At 40.6% G+C, this 21157-nt stretch overlaps 1 protein-coding gene across 2 annotated transcripts; it reads left to right on the top strand.

The window, feature by feature from the left end:
• The first annotated feature begins 137 nt into the window (after window positions 1-137).
• LOC111953223 (TLE family member 5) lies at window positions 138-12540 on the top strand. Of its 2 annotated transcripts, none has more exons than XM_023972346.3 (8): window positions 138-899; window positions 2627-2724; window positions 2887-2950; window positions 4594-4638; window positions 5151-5213; window positions 5341-5415; window positions 5508-5681; window positions 9425-12540. In XM_023972346.3, the coding sequence occupies exons 1-8, from the start codon at window positions 873-875 to the stop codon at window positions 9509-9511; spliced, it is 633 nt and encodes a 210-aa protein (XP_023828114.1). In that variant the 5' UTR covers window positions 138-872; the 3' UTR covers window positions 9512-12540. The 2 variants fall into 2 exon arrangements, with proteins under 2 accessions (XP_023828114.1, XP_023828116.1); XM_023972348.3 differs by having other exon boundaries at window positions 141-899; window positions 5511-5681.
• Window positions 12541-21157: the final 8617 nt, after the last annotated feature.

Below are 21157 nucleotides of genomic sequence, written 5' to 3'. Positions count from 1 at the left end.
TTAAATGAGCAGGCTATTGTTATGAGTGTTAGGGAACCACCACATCTCACACTTGTAGACGTAGCTCGTTTGTGCGTGCATCATCGGAGGACAGTTCTGCACACCTTCCACCGGGGGCACACGGCAGCAGTAACACTTCCGCAAACTGTAATTTTATACATTTGACATCTTAAATGGGCCTTCCGAGCGCCACCTCATTCTCTCATCACATGCAACGCCCGCTCATCGATGACTCGTACATTTTGTAGCGCAAGGGGTGGTTACAGCTAGTAGTGAAGGCTTGTGTGTGGACATTAGCTAGCTAGCCAGCTAACGGTAGCTAGCTAACATATTGTGGAATTGAAGACGCTTTTCAAGAACAGATTTTCGATACGATTGCCCCACTTGACAGTAGCTAGAATATCTACGAGGAATTGGACAATATACAAATCTGCTACCTAAACTTACGTTGGCTCGCATGTCTCTGCTAAGATTTGCTAGCTAGTTAGTTAGCTAACAAGAAAGGATATTGCTGCGACTTAGTCAACATCTACCTAGCCCAGATTTATTTTAAGATTCTTAGTAATCGGTGCCATATCTAACTTTGCACGTCTTGGTGTTCAGCCTTTGTTGGTGCAATTTGTAATTTTTTTTTGCAAGGAACCAAATCAAAACCAACGCTAGCTAGCCAACAACGTTGGAGAAAAAACAATCACGACGCAAGACTGGGTAACGTTAACTGGTGTCCTAGGTAACGTTAAGATAAATAGCTAGCCAGCTAACGTTAACGTAGCTGTCTAAAAAGCAAGAAAGGGAAGACGCTATAGTTGTCCAAAAACGGGGTGTAGATATTTTTATCCTGGTTGCTGAGGAACACCGATAAATCCATTGACATGATGTTTCCACAATCAAGACACTCGGTAAGTAGCTAACGTTAGCATAATTAGCTAGATGATAGCTAAATTCAAGCTATTCTAGCTAGCTACATAAGCAATTCGGCGTTATCTATGTAAGAATAAAGYGGGATATCTACGATGGCCATAGCGCTGTGGTATGTTTTCATTTGTGTTGTTGATGATGGATTCAATCGCTTGTCTGTCACGCGCCCCCGGCATTTGTTTACATTCCAGGCTAGCTCCCACTTAGCTAGCTAACGTTAGCTAACCAATATTACTAACTACAGCAGTTTTCATTAAGCTTTGTAAATTGATGTTTACCTTTTTGCTAGTATATAATACTACACTAAACGTTTTTCACTCATTGGTAATGTGACATATTTGAACAGGGATATCTCAGTTAGCTAGGTAAAGTGACATGTGCTAATAAAACGTAGCCTAGCCAACGTTGCTAGCTAGATAACTTTATTCTTGTCAGTCTTTGAGTCAAACCTAACACTTAAGGGCATGTGGAATTAAGTCAGTTAATTCATACACTAATAATTAAAAGTTACCCTTGATTGAGGATTCAATGGATGTCTTTAATTTGGATKCTTGATTACATTGAAGTCTCAAGGACTTCCAGCCACTATGCCATGTGGGATCACTACAGAAGTGGATGTAATATGCAATAAAATATGCCATTTAGCAGACTATTTTATTCAAAGCGACTTAGTCATGCCCACATTTTATGTATGTGTGGCCCAGGGAATCGAGCCCACAACCCTGGCGATGCAAGTGTCATGCTCTACCAACTGAACTATACGGGATTTTGTGGATTTATAATTTAGGCCTGAAGGTTTTAAAATTAATACTGGTGTGCTAATGATAATGATGATAGGGGTTGGGAAATAAGAATGTACACAATTTGTTATGGTTGAGCCTATTTCTGTGCTTCTTCTTTCTCTTTAGCGTCCTACTACCCCTTAGGCCGGGATTGTAGTTCACACTATCAGGGTTTGTCCCTGCATAAACCTGTCCTCTCTCAATTCCAGGGGTGACCAGCCCCTCCTGGAGAGTGTGTGCTCTACTGGGTGCGCAGGCTTTTGCTCCCGCCCTACTAATCACCTCATCAGGAGGACCTTGATTAGCTAAACCAAGTGTGTTTGTGTAGGGGCTGGAGCAGAAGCATTCACAGCCAGTAAGTCTCCAGGATGGTAGTTGTAGAGCCCTGGTGTAATTTGGGTGGTGGCCTCCTTCCACCAGTCTGAAGTAGTAAGGCCTTGATGAGAAGCTTAACACTGGATTATGGCTCTGACCCAGCCTGGGGTCATTCTTGTCAGTTGGCCACCTCTGGAAACTCTCATCTAACCCTGACCATACTCACAGACACACACATCCTCTCAGCCTGCGCTAATATCCCCCCCCCCCCCCCCAGTAAAAGTCTAGAAAAAAACCCTGCTATAAGGTTAATCTCAGAGGTCAATCCCTCTGTTACTAAACAAACAATACCACCCCCATCTGTCTCACACACAGTCACAAACCGTGCCTGTTCCCTTTCTATCACACACCCAGGTGTACGCCGCTTCTGATAAACATACAGTCCCACATACAGGGGGAGTGAAGACATGCACATGTCAGTGAGAAGGGTAGGGGATGGAAACGCAGCTTCTCACTGATTGWTGTTATCTTGTTGATTGTCTAACTGTTTGTTGTTGTTGTCGTCTTGGGGATTCTGACTGTTGTATGTTTGTTATTGTGTTGTCCCCCAGGCTTCCTCCCAGTCCTCCCAGCCTCTCAAGTTCACCACCTCTGACTCCTGCGACCGCATCAAGGATGAGTTTCAGTTCCTACAAGCACAATACCATAGGTAACACTGAAACACACACATGCTCAGTCACACACTGAAAATACCCACCTACACACACCCACAAACACTCACGTCACACACACTGCATGCACTCAGATTCCAACATGCACTCACTCATATATAGACACGTTCCTTACCAAATGTTGTCATATATCCAATCAGCTTGAAGATGGAGTGTGACAAGCTAGCTAGTGAGAAGTCAGAGATGCAGCGTCATTACATCATGGTGAGTGACATCATCACCTCTTCTTTTACTTTTAGCCTACCTAGGATACACGTTGGCCATTACTACAATTCTCTCAGATATACAGTACCAGTCAAAGGTTTGGACACACCTACTCATTCCAGGGTTTTTATTTTATTTAGACTATTTTCTACATTGTAGAATAATAGTGAAGACATCAAAACTATGAAATAACACATATGGAATAATGTAGTAACCAAAAACGGGTTAAACAAATCAAAATATATTTCAGATTCTTCAAAGTAGCCACCCTTTGCCTTGATGACAGCTTTGCACACTCTTGGTAGTCACCTGGAATGCATTTCAATTAACAGGTGTGCCTTGTTAAATGTAAAATTTTATGGAATTTCTTTCCTTCTTAATGCGTTGTGTTGTGACAAGGTAGGGGTGGTATACAGAAGACAGCCCTATTTGGTAAAAGACCATGTCCATATCATGGCAAGAATAGCTCAAATAAGCAAAGAGAAACGACAGTCCATCATTACTTTAAGACATGAAGGTGAGTCAATCGGGAAAATTTCAAGAACTTTGAAAGTTTCTTCAAGTGCAGTCACAAAAACCATCAAGCGCTATGATGAAACTGGCCACAGGAAAGGAAGACCCAGAGTTACCTCTGCTGCAGAGGATAAGTTCATTAGAGTTAACTGCACCTCAGAATTGCAGCCCAATTAAATGCTTCACAGAATTCAAGTACAGACACATCTCCGCATCAACTGTTCAGAGGAGACTCAGGCCTTCATGGTCGAATTGCTGCAAAGAAACCACTACTAAAGGACACCAATAAGAAGAGACTTGCTTGGACCAAGAAACACAAGCAATGGACATTAYACCGGTGGAAATCTGTCCTTTGGTCTGATGAGTCCAATTTGGCGATTTTTGGTTCCAACCGCCATGTCTTTGTGAGACGCAGAGTAGGTGAACAGATGATCTCCGCATGTGTGGTTCCCAGCATGAAGCATGGAGGAGGTGGTGTGGGGGTGCTTCTCTGGTGACACTGTCTGTGATTTATTTAGAATTCAAAGCACACTTAACCAGCATGGCTACCACAGCATTCTGCAGCGATACACCATCCCATCTGGTTTGCGCTTAGTGGGACTATCATTTGTTTTTCAACAGGACAATGACCTAACACACCAATAGGCTGTGTAATGACTATTTGACCTAGAAGGAAAGCTGCATCAGATGACCTGGCTTCCTCAATCACTCGACCTCAACCCAATTGAGATGTTTTGGGATGAGTTGGACCACAGTGTGAGGGAAACGCATCCACCAAGTGCTCAGCATATGTGGATARTCCTTCAAGACTGTTGGAAAAGCATTCCTCATGAAGCTGGCTGAGAAAAGGGTGGCTACTTTGAAGAATCTCAAATATATTTTGATTTGTTTTTTAAAAAGTAACCAGTTTTTTGGTTACTACCTGATTCCATGTGGGTTATTTCATAGTTTTGATGTCTTCACTATTGTACAGTGTAGAGAATCGTAAAAATAAAGAACCCATTGAATGAGTAGGTGTGTCAACTTTTGACTGGTACTGTACACAAGTGTATTGAGGGCTATGGATTGATTTGGAATTCTGCAGTATGTTAAAGTGTTACGTCACAAACTCCCAAATCTTCTTTTTGCAGTACTACGAGATGTCTTATGGACTGAACATTGAAATGCACAAACAGGTAACTTTTATTTTCCCTCTCTCTCTTCTCTCTCTGGTACTGTGTTGTATGGTAAAGCCAGTGTTGTATTCTGACCATAGAGATCGTTAGAGGATGCAACATTGCATCTTTCCCATTATTGCATCTGTGAGAACATTGGCACCATTGAGGCCATCTCCATTTTGAAGTAGTACATTTTCTTCCTCTACTACTTCTGAGTTGGTAAACAAACTGAAAGGGTGCACACGGCCACCAAGACTGTGTTGTTTGAAACGGTATAAAGCCAAGGTTGGTGATTTACTGCCACCCGCAGTTATGGAATGTTTCCTCACGAGTATAATTCATTGGCTGATCCCTCCTGATGACCTGGATGGAATTATGTGATCTTTCCTTAACCCATAGGAAGAACCACTCAGTTAACTACTTCAAAATGGTGAGTGTCTTCAATGGCGCTGCCCATGCTAAAACGGGCTTTGGGCACTAGAAACCTCTATCTCTATGATTCTGACTGTCGGTCTGTCTCTTCTCCCCAGGCTGAGATCGTGAAGAGACTAAGCGGGATCTGTGCTCAGGTTCTCCCCTACCTATCTCAAGAGGTATTAGACTCTCCTCTCTACACATACTTTTCCTCAGGATAACATAATCCCATATCAACGGGCTGTACAATGTCAATCTATTTAATTCTGTACAATAGCTAAATGTGTTTGGATGTGTGTGTTGCAGCACCAGCAGCAGGTCCTAGGGGCCATAGAGAGAGCCAAGCAGGTCACTCCTCCTGAGATGAACTCTATCATACGGGTAGGCTGGTGTGTGTGTGTTAACCGTGCGTATGTTACTCATGTGTATGAATATGTGTGTATATAACCATATGTATCTGTCTGTGCGTTTAGCAGCAGCTCCAGGTACACCAGTTATCTCAGCTTCAGGGCTTGGGCCTCCCCACGATGGCCCCTCTCCCCATGGGTCTGTCTGCTCCCAGCCTCCCCCCAACCTCCAGTGCCGGACTGATGTCCCTGTCCTCCATCCTGGCCTCGCACTCCCACTCACAGGCAGCACATGCACAGGTAACACACACACACACACACCTAACACGGGCAACGCACACCTCCAGGGCTCTACAGTGTGACCATTTCACTCGCATATGTGACTAAAAATAAATATGCGCTAAACGGTCAAAGTGATGTATCCAAGTGGGGACTTATACCCCCAGTACCAATACTGCTGTGGTTGTAGTATTTCTGCTATTTTATGGTTGGTAATCACACGAAGAACTACCAATACCATAATGCAACACACAGCTCAATGAGCCAATCGTAGCATAATGTAGTCAGAGGCCGGAACTACCTCAGTAGGCTGGAAACGCAAGCCTTTGAATAGCTACCTTGAGAGGATCTGCATTCACTTCTGTCAGGAGAAGGATGAAGATGATCACATTTTATTTTAAAGGTGTACTATGAGGAAATCGCTCCGCTTGGTTGCAAAAATGTTAACCGTTCGCCTCATTTCGGTTTTTGACAAAACAAGCAAGTAGTGTACAGAATCATTGTACAATCTAATATATTTTCTGTGAAATATATTTTCCATAACCAAACATTGTATTTTCACTGTTTTGAAGCTGGTGTACAAAACTGAACATGAAAGACGCAAAAAAGAAACTTAAGAACTGGAATCATAGAAATAGTGGACATAGAACGGACCTACCGCTTCTTCGACTTGCTTTCAATGAGAATGTCAGGTCTATAACTCCACATTTCTATGTGAATTTTGTCAGGTCACCCAAAAAGTTACATATTGCAGCTTTAAGCGACAAGATCAACAACAGGAGACCGATGTGTCTGCCAGTGATATTGATGTGGCTGAGCCCATGGTCGTCGAGCCAACAGCAACACAAGAAGACGAAGCTTTCGCTAGCACTAATAGTGACGTTAGCGCCGACGTTGCTCTGCTAGCCAGTGTCACTGCCAGCGGGAGGCATACAAGTACATCGAACAGTGAGGAAAAAGCTTGGAGAGTTTGGAGGTTAATGAAAGCTTATGTTTTGCAAGTATTGAAAGGCCGAACCAATACTTGCAAGGCAGCATTCTAGCTTTGTGGTGGGGAATCCTCACTTAAAGGGAAATGTACAAAAAAAAAAATCAAATTCATCATCTCCAGCTCCACCCCAACATCAACATATGTGAAAATAACGCTTTTTTAATGTTTTGTAGTCAAAAAGACAGAGGAAGATTAGTGTTTTAGTATGGAATGCCTACTTATAATTTTAACCAATTAGGAGTAGGCATTCTATACTAAATTGTCTAAGAATTGGTTGATGATGTCATTAGAAAGACTTATCTTCCTTTTGTAGTCTTTTTGACTACAAAACATAAAGCGTTATTTTCACATATGTTGATGTAGTGCCTGAGATGTTGAGAAATGGTGAAACGGAGAGACACTTTTTGACACTTGTTAAACACAGTGTCAAAAAGCACATCTCATCAAGACCAACAAATCTCATCAAGACCAACAAACAACACTTCAGTCGGCTGTGAATAGGCAGGTGAATATTTGAGAAGACAACAAATGTAAATTCAATATATTGTCCATGAGTAGTAGATTTGGTTACATCAAATCAAATGTATTTATATAGCCCTTCTTACATCAGCCGATATCTCAAAGTGCTGTACGGAAACCCAGCCTAAAACCCCAAACAGCAAGCAATGCAGGTGTAGAAGCACGGTGGCTAGGAAAAACTCCCTAGAAAGGCCAAAACCTAGGAAGAAACCTAGAGAGGAACCAGGCTATGAGGGGTGGCCAGTCCTCTTCTGGCTGTGCCGGATGGAGATTATAACAGAACATGGCCAAGATGTTCAAATGTTCATANCAGCACCAGCAGCAGGTCCTAGGGGCCATAGAGAGAGCCAAGCAGGTCACTCCTCCTGAGATGAACTCTATCATACGGGTAGGCTGGTGTGTGTGCTGGTGTGTGTGTGTGTGTGACTCGTGTATGAATATGTGTGTATATAACCATGTGTATCTGTCTGTGCGTTTAGCAGCAGCTCCAGGTGCACCAGTTGTCTCAGCTCCAGGGCTTGGGCCTCCCCACGATGGCCTCTCTCCCCATGGGCCTGTCTGCTCCCAGCCTCCCTCCAACCTCCAGCGCCGGACTGATGTCCCTGTCCTCCATCCTGGCCTCGCACTCTCACTCACAGGCAGCACATGCACAGGTAACAGACACACACCTGACCCGAGCGACGCACACACCTTACACGGGCAACACACACCTCCTGGGCTCTACAGTGTGACCATTTCACTCGCATATGTGACTAAAAATAAATGTGCACTAATAGCAAAAGTGATATATTCAAGTAGGGACTTATACCCCTACAAACCAATACTGCCGTGGTTGTAGTATTTCTGCTTTTTTATGGTTGGTAATCGCACGAAGAACTACGAATAACATAATGCAACATGCAGCTCAACGTAGTCAGAGGCTGGAACTACCTCAGTAGGCTGGAAACGCAAGCCTTTGAATAGCTACCTTAAGAGGATCTGCATTCGCTTCTGTCAGGAGAAGGATGAAGAGGATCACATTTTATTTTAAATGTGTACTATGAGGAAATCGCTCTGCTTGGTTGCAAAAATGTTAACCGTTCGCCTCATTTCAGTTTGTGACAAAACAAGCAGGTAGTGTACAGAATCACTGTACAATCTAAACCGCGGTGAAATATATTTTCCATAACCAAACATATTGTATTTTCACTGTTTTGAAGCTGGTGTACAAAACTGAACGTAAAAGACGCAAAAAATTTACTTAAGAACGAGAAGCATAGAAATAGTGGACATAGAACGTATCTACCTCTTCTTAGACTAGCTTTCCATGAGAATGTCAGATCTATAACTCCACTTTTCTATGTTAATTTGGCCTGGCCAGACAAAAAGTTACATATTGCAGCTTTAAGCGACAAGATCAACAACAGGAGACCGATGTGTCTGCCAGTGATACTGATGTGGATGTGGCTGAGTCCATGGTTGTCTAGTCACCAGCAACACAAGAAGACGAAGCTTTCGCTAGCACTAAGTGACGTTGGCGCCAACGTTGCTCTGCTAGCCAGTGCCACTGCCAGCGGGAAGCATACAAGAACATCCAACAGTGAGGAAAAAGCTTTCTTGTGGTTAGAGTTTGAAGGTGAATGAAAGCTTATGTTTTGCAAGTATTGTAAGGCCGAACCAATACTTGCAAGCCAGCTTTGTGGTGTGGAATCCTCACTTAAAGGGACATGTCATAAAAATGTTTACTTCATATTCAACACTTTTCTATGTTTTGTAGTCAAAAAGTCAGAGAAAGATTAGTGTTTCCAATGACATCATTAACCAATTCTTAGACAATTTAGTATGGAGTGCCTACTTATAATTTTAACCAATTAGGAGTAGGCATTCCATACTAAATTGTCTAAGAATTGGTTGATGTCATTGGAAAAACTTATCTTCCTGTCTTTTTGACTACAAAACATAGAAATTCACTGTTTTCACATTCGTTGATGTAGTGCTGGAGATGTTGAAAAATTGTGAAACAGACACTGTTAACAGATCATTGTGCCAGCCCTAGAGACAATTAAAACACTACCTCGACTACTTTTCAATTTGCGCCTGCATTTATTTGTGTGCGCACCTAAATGTTTCTATTTAGGCGCACATGTTTTCCTTGTATAAAATACCAGCGTAGAGCCCTGACCCTGACATTCAACACCCCCCCTACAGGTAACACACACATGACAGTTCACGGCTCTCTTCCTTGTGTTTTGTTCTCTGGTCTCCTCCCCACCAGGCTCAGGCCCAGCTGGCTAAAGAAGACAAGGCCAGAGACGCAGCAGAGAGAGAACAGAGGGAAGAGGATGGAGACAAGTCTGACTGATGGTGGAGTGTGGATGGGAAGGAGTGGAGAGCGGGCCGAGGGTGAGACAAGTTGGACTGATGGACAACCAGGAGTGGATCTACTGTGGGAGGGCTAAGGGGAGGGGGGGTGAGTTGAGTGTTCATACAGTAGGTGTCACCCTGTGGTTCAGGTCTTTAGAGTTATTCTCTGGGCATCCACTCCATCGCTTTCTTATCCTTCTTTTTCATCTTCTATTATCATCAAATCAGTTCGTCACCAAGCCAGTTGGACAGATCTCCTCTGTCTGACTCCTTCCTCTTCTCCTTTCCTCTCCTCCTCTGTTCACTATTGCTGCTGACAACCCATTGCCAACAGATACTACCCTGACCTCTAACCCAGAGATGTGGACTCGAGTCACGTGACTTGGACATTTTATGACTTGACATTTTATGAAGCACCCCGCTCTCCACTGTCCTGCGATATTTATTTAGCAAACGTGATAACACATCACTCCCAACAAACAAAAGCAAGAACTCTTAACAGAAATGTTACAGCAGCCTACACCTAAACTGTATGGGAAGAAAACGAGATGACTTCTGTCTGATCAACTAGGCTACTGACAACAACCAGGTGGTAATGTTATGTAGCCTATTTTATAGACCGTTTATTTGTGTTAGGAGAAAATGTGATCAAATTTGGTTTAATCTAAATTCAAACTTGGACTGGCTAGGCTACCTTGACCTTTTCAAACCAAAACTATTAACTGAAATTAATCAAACACTACTGATTTTACATGGACTGTGTGAGTTACTTTTGAATTAAAGTTGCAGAGGCCTACACGATGTAAACCTGCATAAAGCCAGCTTAGCCCTGTGAGTTGTATTGTCCAATTGCAATTGTTGTGTCTGTAGAGGAAACCCTTGTTAGTCTAGTTTTTAAATATAATTAATGTGAACAAGTACAGGGTTGGTGCAGTTTGACGGGGGTTTTCATCCTCCCTAGGGCCAGGAGTAAAAAAAATAATAATAATATTGGGGCCAACTCACATTGTCCATATAAAAACCATTTTACAAATGATTAATGACTGTCATACCCTATAAAGTCTTTATACCTGGTTAGGTTACCAGATTAGGGAAAGGTCTAAGCCCCAGGGAAAACTATTTGCCCTACCACTCTGGGACCTGCCACCTCTGCATCAGGGCATCTGGATCAGCCCCAAAATTCGTTGCGTTCAGTTTGAAAGACTGTGGGGGGGGGGGGGTCCAAAATCATTGCAGTTGCAATGAAATTGGCATAAAACACTTAACCTTTGACTTGAGGACTCGAAACCCAAAATTAGGAACTTGACTCGACCTGAGCTGTGGGACTTGACTTGAGACTTGCCCGTTATTTCTTGGGACTTGACTCAAAGCTTAAAACTTGAGACTTGCCGTTATTTCTTGGGACTTGACTCTAAGCTTAAAACTTGAGACTTGKCGTTATTTCTTGGGACTTGACTCAAAGCTTAAAACTTGAGACTTGCCTGTTATTTCTTGGGACTTGACTCAAAGCTTAAAACTTGAGACTTGCAAAATTGTGACTTGGTCCCATCTTAGCTCTAACCCTTTAACCCCTGACCTCTGTTCCTCTTCTCCTAGTAGAAGTTGCCCTTAAGCTCAGATTTAAACGATCAAAACATTACTGACCTTTGATCAGTGTCTAGGGACAACTTCCTCCTGTAGGTCTCTGCTGATTTGGCTGCAGAGTTACTGCTAACTCTGCTCACTGATCTCATAGACAGTGTTCTGAAAGGGCCACTTGAATAAGACAGTCAAGTGTAAAAGTCATAGGAGCTAGAGTGTGTGTGCAAACTTAAGTTTTATTTTTATGAACCACCTTTCGTATTCTCCCTCCCGCCCCTGTCTGTCCACTCTCTTAACTGACCAAGTCTATGGTCCAGTCCCAAATCAACCCCTATCCCCTAAGCACTTTCCCCTAGACAGAGGAAGTGTCCGAGGGGTAAGGGTTGATCCTGGACGGGGCCGAAATCTAACGGGACCTAAACTTCACATCAATCATGTGCTCATTCAGATCAGATRCTATTGGTGGAAAGAGAGAGGAATATATTTGCATATGTCGTTCTGTTGGGGTTAGCATAGCACTTGGAGCTAGAATGTGTGGTGAGCGAGCCTGGTGCCAAACCATTGAACACAGCTGTAGCGCACTAACCTATTACCTACCCTCAGACGCGTAACTGTCTTTCTAATTCAAGTCGATAAATTTTAGTTCTTCTCCAGGACAGTAGGTGGCAGCAATGCCACACCAAAGCCAAACCAGACCCAGGGCTGTATTCAATCAAACCCCATTACAGTATTTACACACACTTTATTCCCCCCCAATGGATTAATTAAAATCACAGGACCCTAAAAACCTACTACTACTGCCAGGTAGACTCCCCTCACAGGTAGATGCTTCAAGTTTTCAGAATAAGAAGTGTGATTTTGGGCAGTAGTTTGTAAACCAAGACACTGTAAACTTTGCTATTGCAGGTTTGATTGCATTTAGAGCAAAACTTGGACATGAATGGTTTGTGTGTTTCTGTTGTGAAGGGCCCATTTATATAACTATATCAATATACATATATACTTTTTTAAGCATTTTTGTATGTTTCAAAGCTGCTTTTAGTGTGTATGCGTGTGATGGAAGACGACGTTTCAGTGTAGCGTGTGTATTATCTGATGTGCTATGGAAAGAGGTACTATCCAATACCCCCCCCTCTCCTGCCCCCTTGACAATGCTGAGGAAATGTCGCCTCCTTGTTGAGCTTTGTAAATGTAATTTTTTAAACTCTTAATTTTTGTCATTGTATGTGAAACTTCATAAGTGTGTACTTGGCGATAATGTATGTCATTTGTGTTATGAAAAACCAATACTTATAGCTTCATTTAAAAGAAAAGACGTGGCGGGGAAAAGTCACATCTAATGTAAACCAACCAAACAGAAACATTGACTACACAACATGACTGAAAGAAGCGCTCGGCAGTAAGGAAATGTCTATGGTGCCTTACAAATAAATGACTCAACGGAGAGACTGTTTCTAGTGGTTTTTGTATTTGTGTGTTTGCATACAAGAATGCCTGTGGGTATACTACAAAGCAGTATCGATGAGTTAGCCAGATAACTTTGATAAACAACCAGAAATAATTTCAGATTTTCTGGTTTATTAAGAAAGCTTAAATTAACTTGCAGAAGTTTAGATTTTTTTTTTTGTCAACAGTCTACACAGTACTTTGTCAAAGTGGAAGAACTTTTTTTTTTAAGATTAATTCAAATGTAATGACAGTCATTAAGTTGCATAAGTATTCAGCTCCCTGAGTCAATACATGTTAGCATTACCTTTGGCATCGATTACAGCTGTGAATCTTCTTGGGTAAGTCTCTAAGAGATTTCCACACCTGCATTGTGCAATATTTGCTTATTATTCTTCATGCTCGATCAAGATGTTGCGGATCATAGCTAGACAGGAATTATCAACTCTTGCCCTAGATTTTCAAGGAGATTTTAGTCAACTAACTTGGCCACTCAGGAACATTGTCTTGGTAAGCAATTCCAGTGAGGATTTGGCCTTCAGTGGTATGTTATTGTCCTGCTGAATTCCTCTCCCATTCTCTAGTGTGATGCAGGTTTTCCTCTAGGATTTTGCCTGTGCTTAGCTCAATCCCATTTATTTTTATCCTGAAAAACTCCCCAGTATTTTCCAATGACAAGCATACCGATACCATGATGCAGCCACCATGATGCAGCCACCACCATGCTTGAAAGTAAGGAGGCAGTTACTCACTGTTGTGCTGGCTTTACATTTAGACCTTTGCTGTGTTTCTTTGTGGTATTACATTAGTGCCTTGTTGCATACAAGATGCATGCATTTTTATTCTGTATATTTCTGTTCTTTTCACTCAATGTTTTTCTCCCATCACAGCCATTGAAGCGGTTGTAAAATCACCAATGGCCTCATGGTAACATCCCTGAGCAGTTTCATTCCTGTTCTGGAGCTCAATTCAGAAGGACGACTATCTTTTGATGTGTCTGGGTGGTTTAATACTTAATCCACAGCATAATTATTAACTACACCATGGTTAAAGAGATTCAGTGTCTGATTTATTGTTAGCCATCTATCAATCACTGCCCTTCTTTATGAGGCTTTCGAAAAGCTTGCACTGATCTTTGTAGTTGAATCTGTGCATGAAATTCAATACTTAACTGAGGGAACTTACAGATGTTGTATGTATGGGAGACAGAGGAAGGGCTAGTCATTCAAAAATCATGTCAACCCCTATTATTTCACACCGAGTGAGTCCATCTAACAAGTGATTTGTTAAGCCAAATTTGACTCCTGAACTAATTTAGGCTTACCTAAACAAAGGGTCTGAATGCTTATGCAACCACTATATTTTAGTTAATTTGTTATCCACTTTGACAGTCTTTTATATAGATTGTTGACATTTTAATTCCACTTTGTAACAAAATGTGGGGGGGAAATCCAAGGGGTCTGAATACTTTTGCAAGGTACTGTGTTTTTGGTTGAGTCAATTATAGTGCCTTCAGAAAGTATTCATACCCCTTGACTTATTCCACATTGTGTTACAGCCTGAATTCAAAATATTGTTTTCTCACCCATCTACACACAGTACCCCATAACGACAAAGGGAAAAACATGTTTTTAGAACTTTTTACAAATTTATTGAAAATATCTAATTTACATAAGTATTCACACCCCTCAGGTGCATCCAATTTCCTTCGATCATCCTTGCAACGTCGTTAAAACTTGAGTCCACCTGTGGCCAATTCAATTGTTTGGGCATGAGTTAGACAGGTGTTTCTTTCTATGTAAGGTCCCACATTTGACAGTGCTTGTCAGAGCAGAAATTGAAAAAATATGGAATACCCAGACTCTGCTTAGAGCTGGCTGTCCCAATGACCACTCTAACAGAACTACAGAGTTCCTTGGCTGAGATGGGAGAACCTGCCAGAAGGACAGCTGTCTCTACAGCACTTCACCCATCAGAGGCTTCATGGGAGAGTGGCCAAATGGAAGCCACTCCGGTGAAAAAGGCACATAACGAAACACCTGGAGTTTACAGAAAGGCAAGGATTCTGTGGTCCGATGAGACAACAATGTAACTATTTGGCCTGAATGTAAAGCTCTGTCTGGAGAACCAGGCACAGCTCATCACCCATTTTAACACCATCCCTACCATTAAACATGGTGGTGGCAGCATCAGGCTATGGGGATGTTTTTCAGAGGCAGYGACTGGTAWGGATAAAGAGAACAAGTGGAGCCAAATACAGGCAAATCCTTGATGTGAACCTGTTTGAGTGCAAATGATAGACCGGGGGTGAAGATTTACATTAACAGGACAATGACCCAAAGAATACAACCAAAGCAATGCTGGAATGGCTTCAGAACAAGAATGTGAAGTCAGAGTGGCCCAGCCAAAGCCCAGACTTGAATCTCATTGAAAATCTGGAGAGACTTGATTGCTGTTCACCATCTAACTCAACAGAGCTTGAGAAAATCCCCAAATCCAGATGTGCAAAGCTGATAGACATACCCAAGATGACTCAGAGATGTAATCGCCACCAAAGGTGCTTGCTTCTACAAAGTATTGACTCGGGTGTGTGAATACTTATGTAGTAATTGAGATATTTCTGTATTTCATTTTTCGATAAATTTGCAAACGTTTCTAAAAGCATGTTTTCACTTTGTCACAAAGTATTGTGTGTAGAAGGGTGAGAAACAGTTTAATCCATGTGTGGATGGTGTGTGTTTTATTTTTTTGTTATGTTTGGGAAAGTGTGGTGTTGAATGAGAAAGGAAATGGTTGCATATCCCAGAACCAATGTATTGCTGTGAGCGGGTGTGGGAGAGAACTTTCAATGTTGTTCAGATGATGGATATACTTTTTATAATGAATTATATGTCTTATTTACTTATTTATTGTCCTATCATGGTGGAACTGTTTTAAAATAAATTATACATTTAATTTATTTATTGTCCTATCATGGGGAACTAAATTTAATTTAAAAAAAAAAATGTATATCTAATTAATTAATTAATGATCCTATATTGATGGAACGGTCCACAACCCTATACCCTAGACACACACCTGAATGACCCAGATACTAAGGAGAAGTCCCTAACTGTTTTATGGGCCTGCTGTATGCAGCCAAAATGCGGTCAGAGACCTAGAGCAGCACTGCCCCCTCAATATTCTGAGCCTYCTTGGCAGGGTTGGTCCTGCAAAGCCAAAGCCCCCTYAAGGGAGAGCATACTATACAAGGAAAAAGCTGCTAATTGATAGGSGACAGAATGCGGTCGGATCATCACATAATTGGCATATATATTACTCTTACAGAATTTCCACGTGGGCGAGGATATTGGAAATTTAATGAAAGCCTACTGGATGATAAATTGTTTAGAACTAGGACAGAAGAATTTATAACTGACTTTTTCAGACAACATCGGTACAGCAGATCCCCTTATTGTATGGGACACTTTTAAATGTGCCTTTAGAGGCCATGCAATTCAGTACTCATCTATAAAACAAAAGCAATTTAGATCAAGAGTCCATATTAACAAAGGAAATTGAAGGACTAACAGTACAGTTAGATAGCAATAAAAACTGTACCATAGAGGCACAGAATAAGTTAGAGGAAAAACAAAAAGAAATGGAGGAACTTATTCAAGAAAGAGCCAGTGTAATATATTATAAAAAATAAAGCAAACTGAATGGAATATGGGGGAAAATGCACCAAATTCTTTTATCTTCATTATTAGAAATGCTACCAAAAAATGAATCACGCATGATTCACTGAATTATATTTTGAAAGAGGAAGTAAAGTACTTTAAGAATATGTTTTCGCTTCATATACATGTTTTATATATGTTTTCGCTTCATATGGCAGTGCTCCTCCTTGCACAAAGGCGGAGGTAGCGGTCCTGCTGCTGGGTTGTTGCCCTCCTACGGCCTCCTCCACGTCTCCTGATGTACTGGCCTGTCTCCTGGTAGCGCCTCCATGCTCTGGACACTACGCTGACAGATACAGCAAACCTTCTTGCCACAGCTCGCATTGATGTGCCATCCTGGATGAGCTGCACTACCTGAGCCACTTGTGTGGGTTGTAGACTCCGTCTCATGCTACCACTAGATTGAAAGCACCGCCAGCATTCAAAAGTGACCAAAACATCAGCCAGGAAGCATAGGAACTGAGAAGTGGTCTGTGGTCACCACCTGCAGAACCACTCCTTTATTGGCGGTGTCTTGCTAATTGCCTATAATTTCCACCTTTTGTCTATTCCATTTGCACAACAGCATGTGAAATGTATTGTCAATCAGTGTTGCTTCCTAAGTGGACAGTTTGATTTCACAGAAGTGTGATTGACTTGGAGTTACATTGTGTTGTTTAAGTGTTCCCTTTATTTTTTTGAGCAGTGTATAAAGATCCAGTCCATTTAAAAAATTGGAGACCTCTTACACTTCAGTGTTGTGATGCAAAAATCCTAGCAAAATGCTTGGCGCATAGAATTAAAAAAGTATTGTCAGATATTATTCATCCTAATCAGACAGGTTTTTTACATGGACGATACATTGGAGATAATATAAGACAAGTACTGGAAACAATATAATACAATGAAATATCGAGGACACCAGGCCTGGTTTTCATAGCTGATTTTGAAAAGGCTTTTGATAAAGTACAACTGGAGTTTATATATAAATGCCTAGAATATTTCCATTTTGGGGAATCGCTTATAAAATGGMTTAAAGTTATGTATAGTAACCCTAGGTGTAAAATAGTAAATAATGGCTACATCGCAGAAAGTTTTAAACTATCTAGGAGTAAAACAAGGTTGTCCACTATCGGCATATCTATTTATTATTGCCATCGAAATGTTAGCTGTTAAAATTAGATCAAACAATAATATTAAGGGATTAGAAATCCGTGGCTTAAAAATGAAGGTGTCATTGTAGGCTGATGATTCATGTTTTCTTTTAAAACCACAATTAGAATCTCTTCACGGCCTCATAGAGGATCTAGATACTTTTGCTTTCCTCTCTGGATTAAAACCAAATGATGATAAGTGTACTTACTGTATTACGTATTGGATCACAAAAAAAATGCAAATTTTACATTACCGTGAAGTTTACCAATTAAATGGTCTGACGGAGATGTGGACATACTCGGTATACAAATCCCAAAAGAAAGAAATGATCTCACTCCAATACATTTTTATAGAAAGTTAGCAAAAATAGATAAGATCTTGCTACCATGGAAAGGAAAATACCTGTCTATTTGTGGAAAAATCACCCTGATTAACTCTTTAGTCATATCACAGTTGACCTATTTGCTTATGGTTTTGCCTACACCTAGTGACCTGCTTTTTAAATTATATGAACAAAAAATATTCAATTTCATTTGGAACGGCAAGCCAGACAAAATTAAAAGGGCCTATTTATATTATGAATATGAATTCGGAGGGCAGAAATTATTTAATATTAAAGCATTAGACCTCTCACTAAAGGCATCAGTTATACAAAAGTTATACTTAAATCCAAACTGGTTCTCTAGTAAATTGGTAGGAATGTCTCATCCTATGTTTAAGAATGGCCTTTTTCCCTTTATTCAGATTACACCTGCTCACTTTTGGTTGTTTGAAAAGGAAATAATTTCCAAAATATAGTTATTTTTTTAAACAAGCCTTAGAAAGTTGGTTGCAATTTCTGTTTAATCCATCTGAAAATACAGAACAAATAATACAACAAATATTGTGGTTAAACTCAAATATACTAATTAATTTAAAAAAACGTATTTTTCGATTTTTTTTTTTAAGGCCAAATTTTAGTGAATGATATCATAAATAGGACTGGTGGAGTTATGTCACACATGCAGCTAACACAGACATATGGAAATGTCTGCTCTACCCAAAATTACAACCAATTAATTGCAGCATTAACCACAAAAATGGAAGAGGCAAGTAGAAGGGYAAAAAAGTAAGCTACTTGTATGTCGGCCCTGTATTAAAGAACATAAATGGTTAAAGAAGAGTGTGATAAATAAAAACATATATAATTTTCATTTAAGGACCAAAAAATTGACAGCTGTGCCATATAAATTGCAAAATAGTTGGGAAGAGATTTTCGATGTACCCATTCCATGGCACATGGTTTATGAATTGATACACAAAACAACGCCGGATTCAAAACGTCAAATTTTTCTATTTAAATTACTATACAAAATTCTTGCAACCAATAGAATGTTATATATATGGGGGATACAATCTTCCCAGCTCTGCAGATTTTGCTGTGAGAAGGCAGAGTCATTAGATCATTTATTTTGGTATTGTCCATATGTAGCTCGTTTTTGGTCACAGGTCCAGGAATGGCTGAAGAATTGCAACATTTGCCTAGAACTAACGCTACAGATAGCAATACTGGGGGATTTGAAAAGTCATAGTCAAATCAATCAATAATATAATAATTATTTTAGCAAAAATGTTTATTTTTAATTTACAATCTGTAGAAGCTATGAGAATAGAAAGGTTCAGTACTTTTATGAAGCATCACAGCCCAGTTGAAAAATATATGGCAAATAGAAATCCAAAATGGATGATGTTGAGAGATAGATGGGAGGAATTGAATTGAGCTGAAGGGTGGGACTAATAACAGTATAACCAATGTAAAACAATGTTGTGAAATAGCACAGTTACAAATAGAAATCAAACTGGATGGACATCAGAAATAGAGGAAGGACTAAAAACAAACAAAATAGAACTATTGTAAAATAGATTGTGTCTGTAAAATGTCTATAAGATGTATAAACTGAAGGTAGAAGCCTAAGTGTTTGTTAGTTTACTCCAATTGGGGGAAGGGTGGTAAGGGTTTGCGGGGAATAATAAAGGTATATTCTTTAAAAAGTATGTATGTCTATATGTGTATATGTATGCATACGTGTATGTATATGGATATATATATTTACCCAAAAAAGATATGGGGGATTGGAAATGATGCAGACAATTACATTGATAGAAGCAACAATCTTTTCGCAATATTAAGCTGATCCACCCCTTAATTATTATTATTTTTTAATCCATATTGAATTCAGGCTGTAATACAAATTAGAATAGGTCAAGGGGTATGAATATTTTCTGAAGGCATTGTAGACCATTCCCATTTCAAACCTTTTTCTTAAAAGAAAATGTAAAAAATAAAGCTCCTGATATTTAGGCAAACTAGCTGGCTAACTCATTGATTCTGCTTGTAGTATACTCCTATGGAGTTTGTTTTCTAACTGACGAGAATTATCCCACAAATCGGACAAGTCTGGACAGGCCTGCAGCATCCTGGGAGTTCCACTTGTCAACAGGATAGTGTTTCACCTGAGTACATCCAAGTACATGTCACAATACTGATGTGTTTTTTTTAACATTCAGGTTAGGATAATTAACTAGGCAGGTTAGGACAACTAACATGGCAGGTTAGAATAATTAACTAGGCAGGTTAGGAGAATGAGGTTAAGGTTAGGCCTAGCTAAAATGCTACAGTTTTCCCCAACGTGACAACTAGAAGGCGCTGCACTGGTAGCCACAAACGTACAAACCATCAGTACCATAACACCGGCTGTTCTTACGAGGAAGCGCATAGTGTATACAGCGAAATGGTTTGCGAAGAGAGTCTTTGTCTGCAAGGACCATCCAAACTAAAAAAATGGAATCATGCGCAGGGCTTTATAGCAACCGTGGTTGAGGTACAGTCAATTTATACCTGCACCCTTTCCAGCAACTATTCCCTCATTAGGCTACAGAATCAACTAGCACACACACACTCGCTTTAATAACAAAAATCAGTCTGATGCACAAAGGGCATATTAGTTCGTCTTTATACATAAACTACAAAAAAGCAATAGAGAAATAAAATAAAACAACTTGAAATAAAGCTATGACAACATGTGCAACGTCTTCATCACTGGGTCTGGTGTGCCATCACCCCAACAAACATTGGGAAAGTCCTAGTGAATGACTTGGATGAATCCATGAAGTTGAAGGCGTCCTATCCATTCATCCATCCCTCCACTCTTCCAATCATCCCTCTCTACCCATCCCTCCACAGCAGTAACTCTGTGGTTCTGCATGCACTTTCGTCTCAGCAGGAGTTGTCAGATTATAAAGGAAAGACACTTCTGTAAAATCAAGTTCCCTTTTCCATCAAGAAGAAATACACACATTTGATTGCAGCTACAGTTTGTTACAGACAAGCTTATGAAGGGTTACAGTGTGGATACAAACACAATAAAATACACTACATGGCCAAAAGTAGGTTGACACCCCTTCAAATTAGTGGATTCGGCTATTTCAGCCACACTCGTTGCTGACAGATGTATAAATTGAACACCCAGCCATGCAATCTCCATAGACAAACAATGGCCCGTAGTGAAAAGCTCAGTGACTTTCAACGTGGCACCGTCATAGGATGACACCGTTTCAACAAGTCAGTTTGTCAAATTTCTGCCCTGCTAGAGATGCCCCAGTCAACTGTAAGTGCGAGTGTCAACGTCTAAGAGTAACAATGGCTCAGCTACAAAGTGGTAGGCCACAAGCTCACAGAACGGGACCGCTTGTCTTCGGTTGCAACATTCACTACCGCGTTCCAA

Source organism: Salvelinus sp. IW2-2015, linkage group LG27 (genome assembly GCF_002910315.2).
Source record: "Salvelinus sp. IW2-2015 linkage group LG27, ASM291031v2, whole genome shotgun sequence".
In the NCBI taxonomy this organism is placed as follows: Eukaryota; Metazoa; Chordata; class Actinopteri; order Salmoniformes; family Salmonidae; genus Salvelinus; species Salvelinus sp. IW2-2015.
This window is presented reverse-complemented; position numbering and strand designations above follow the sequence as displayed.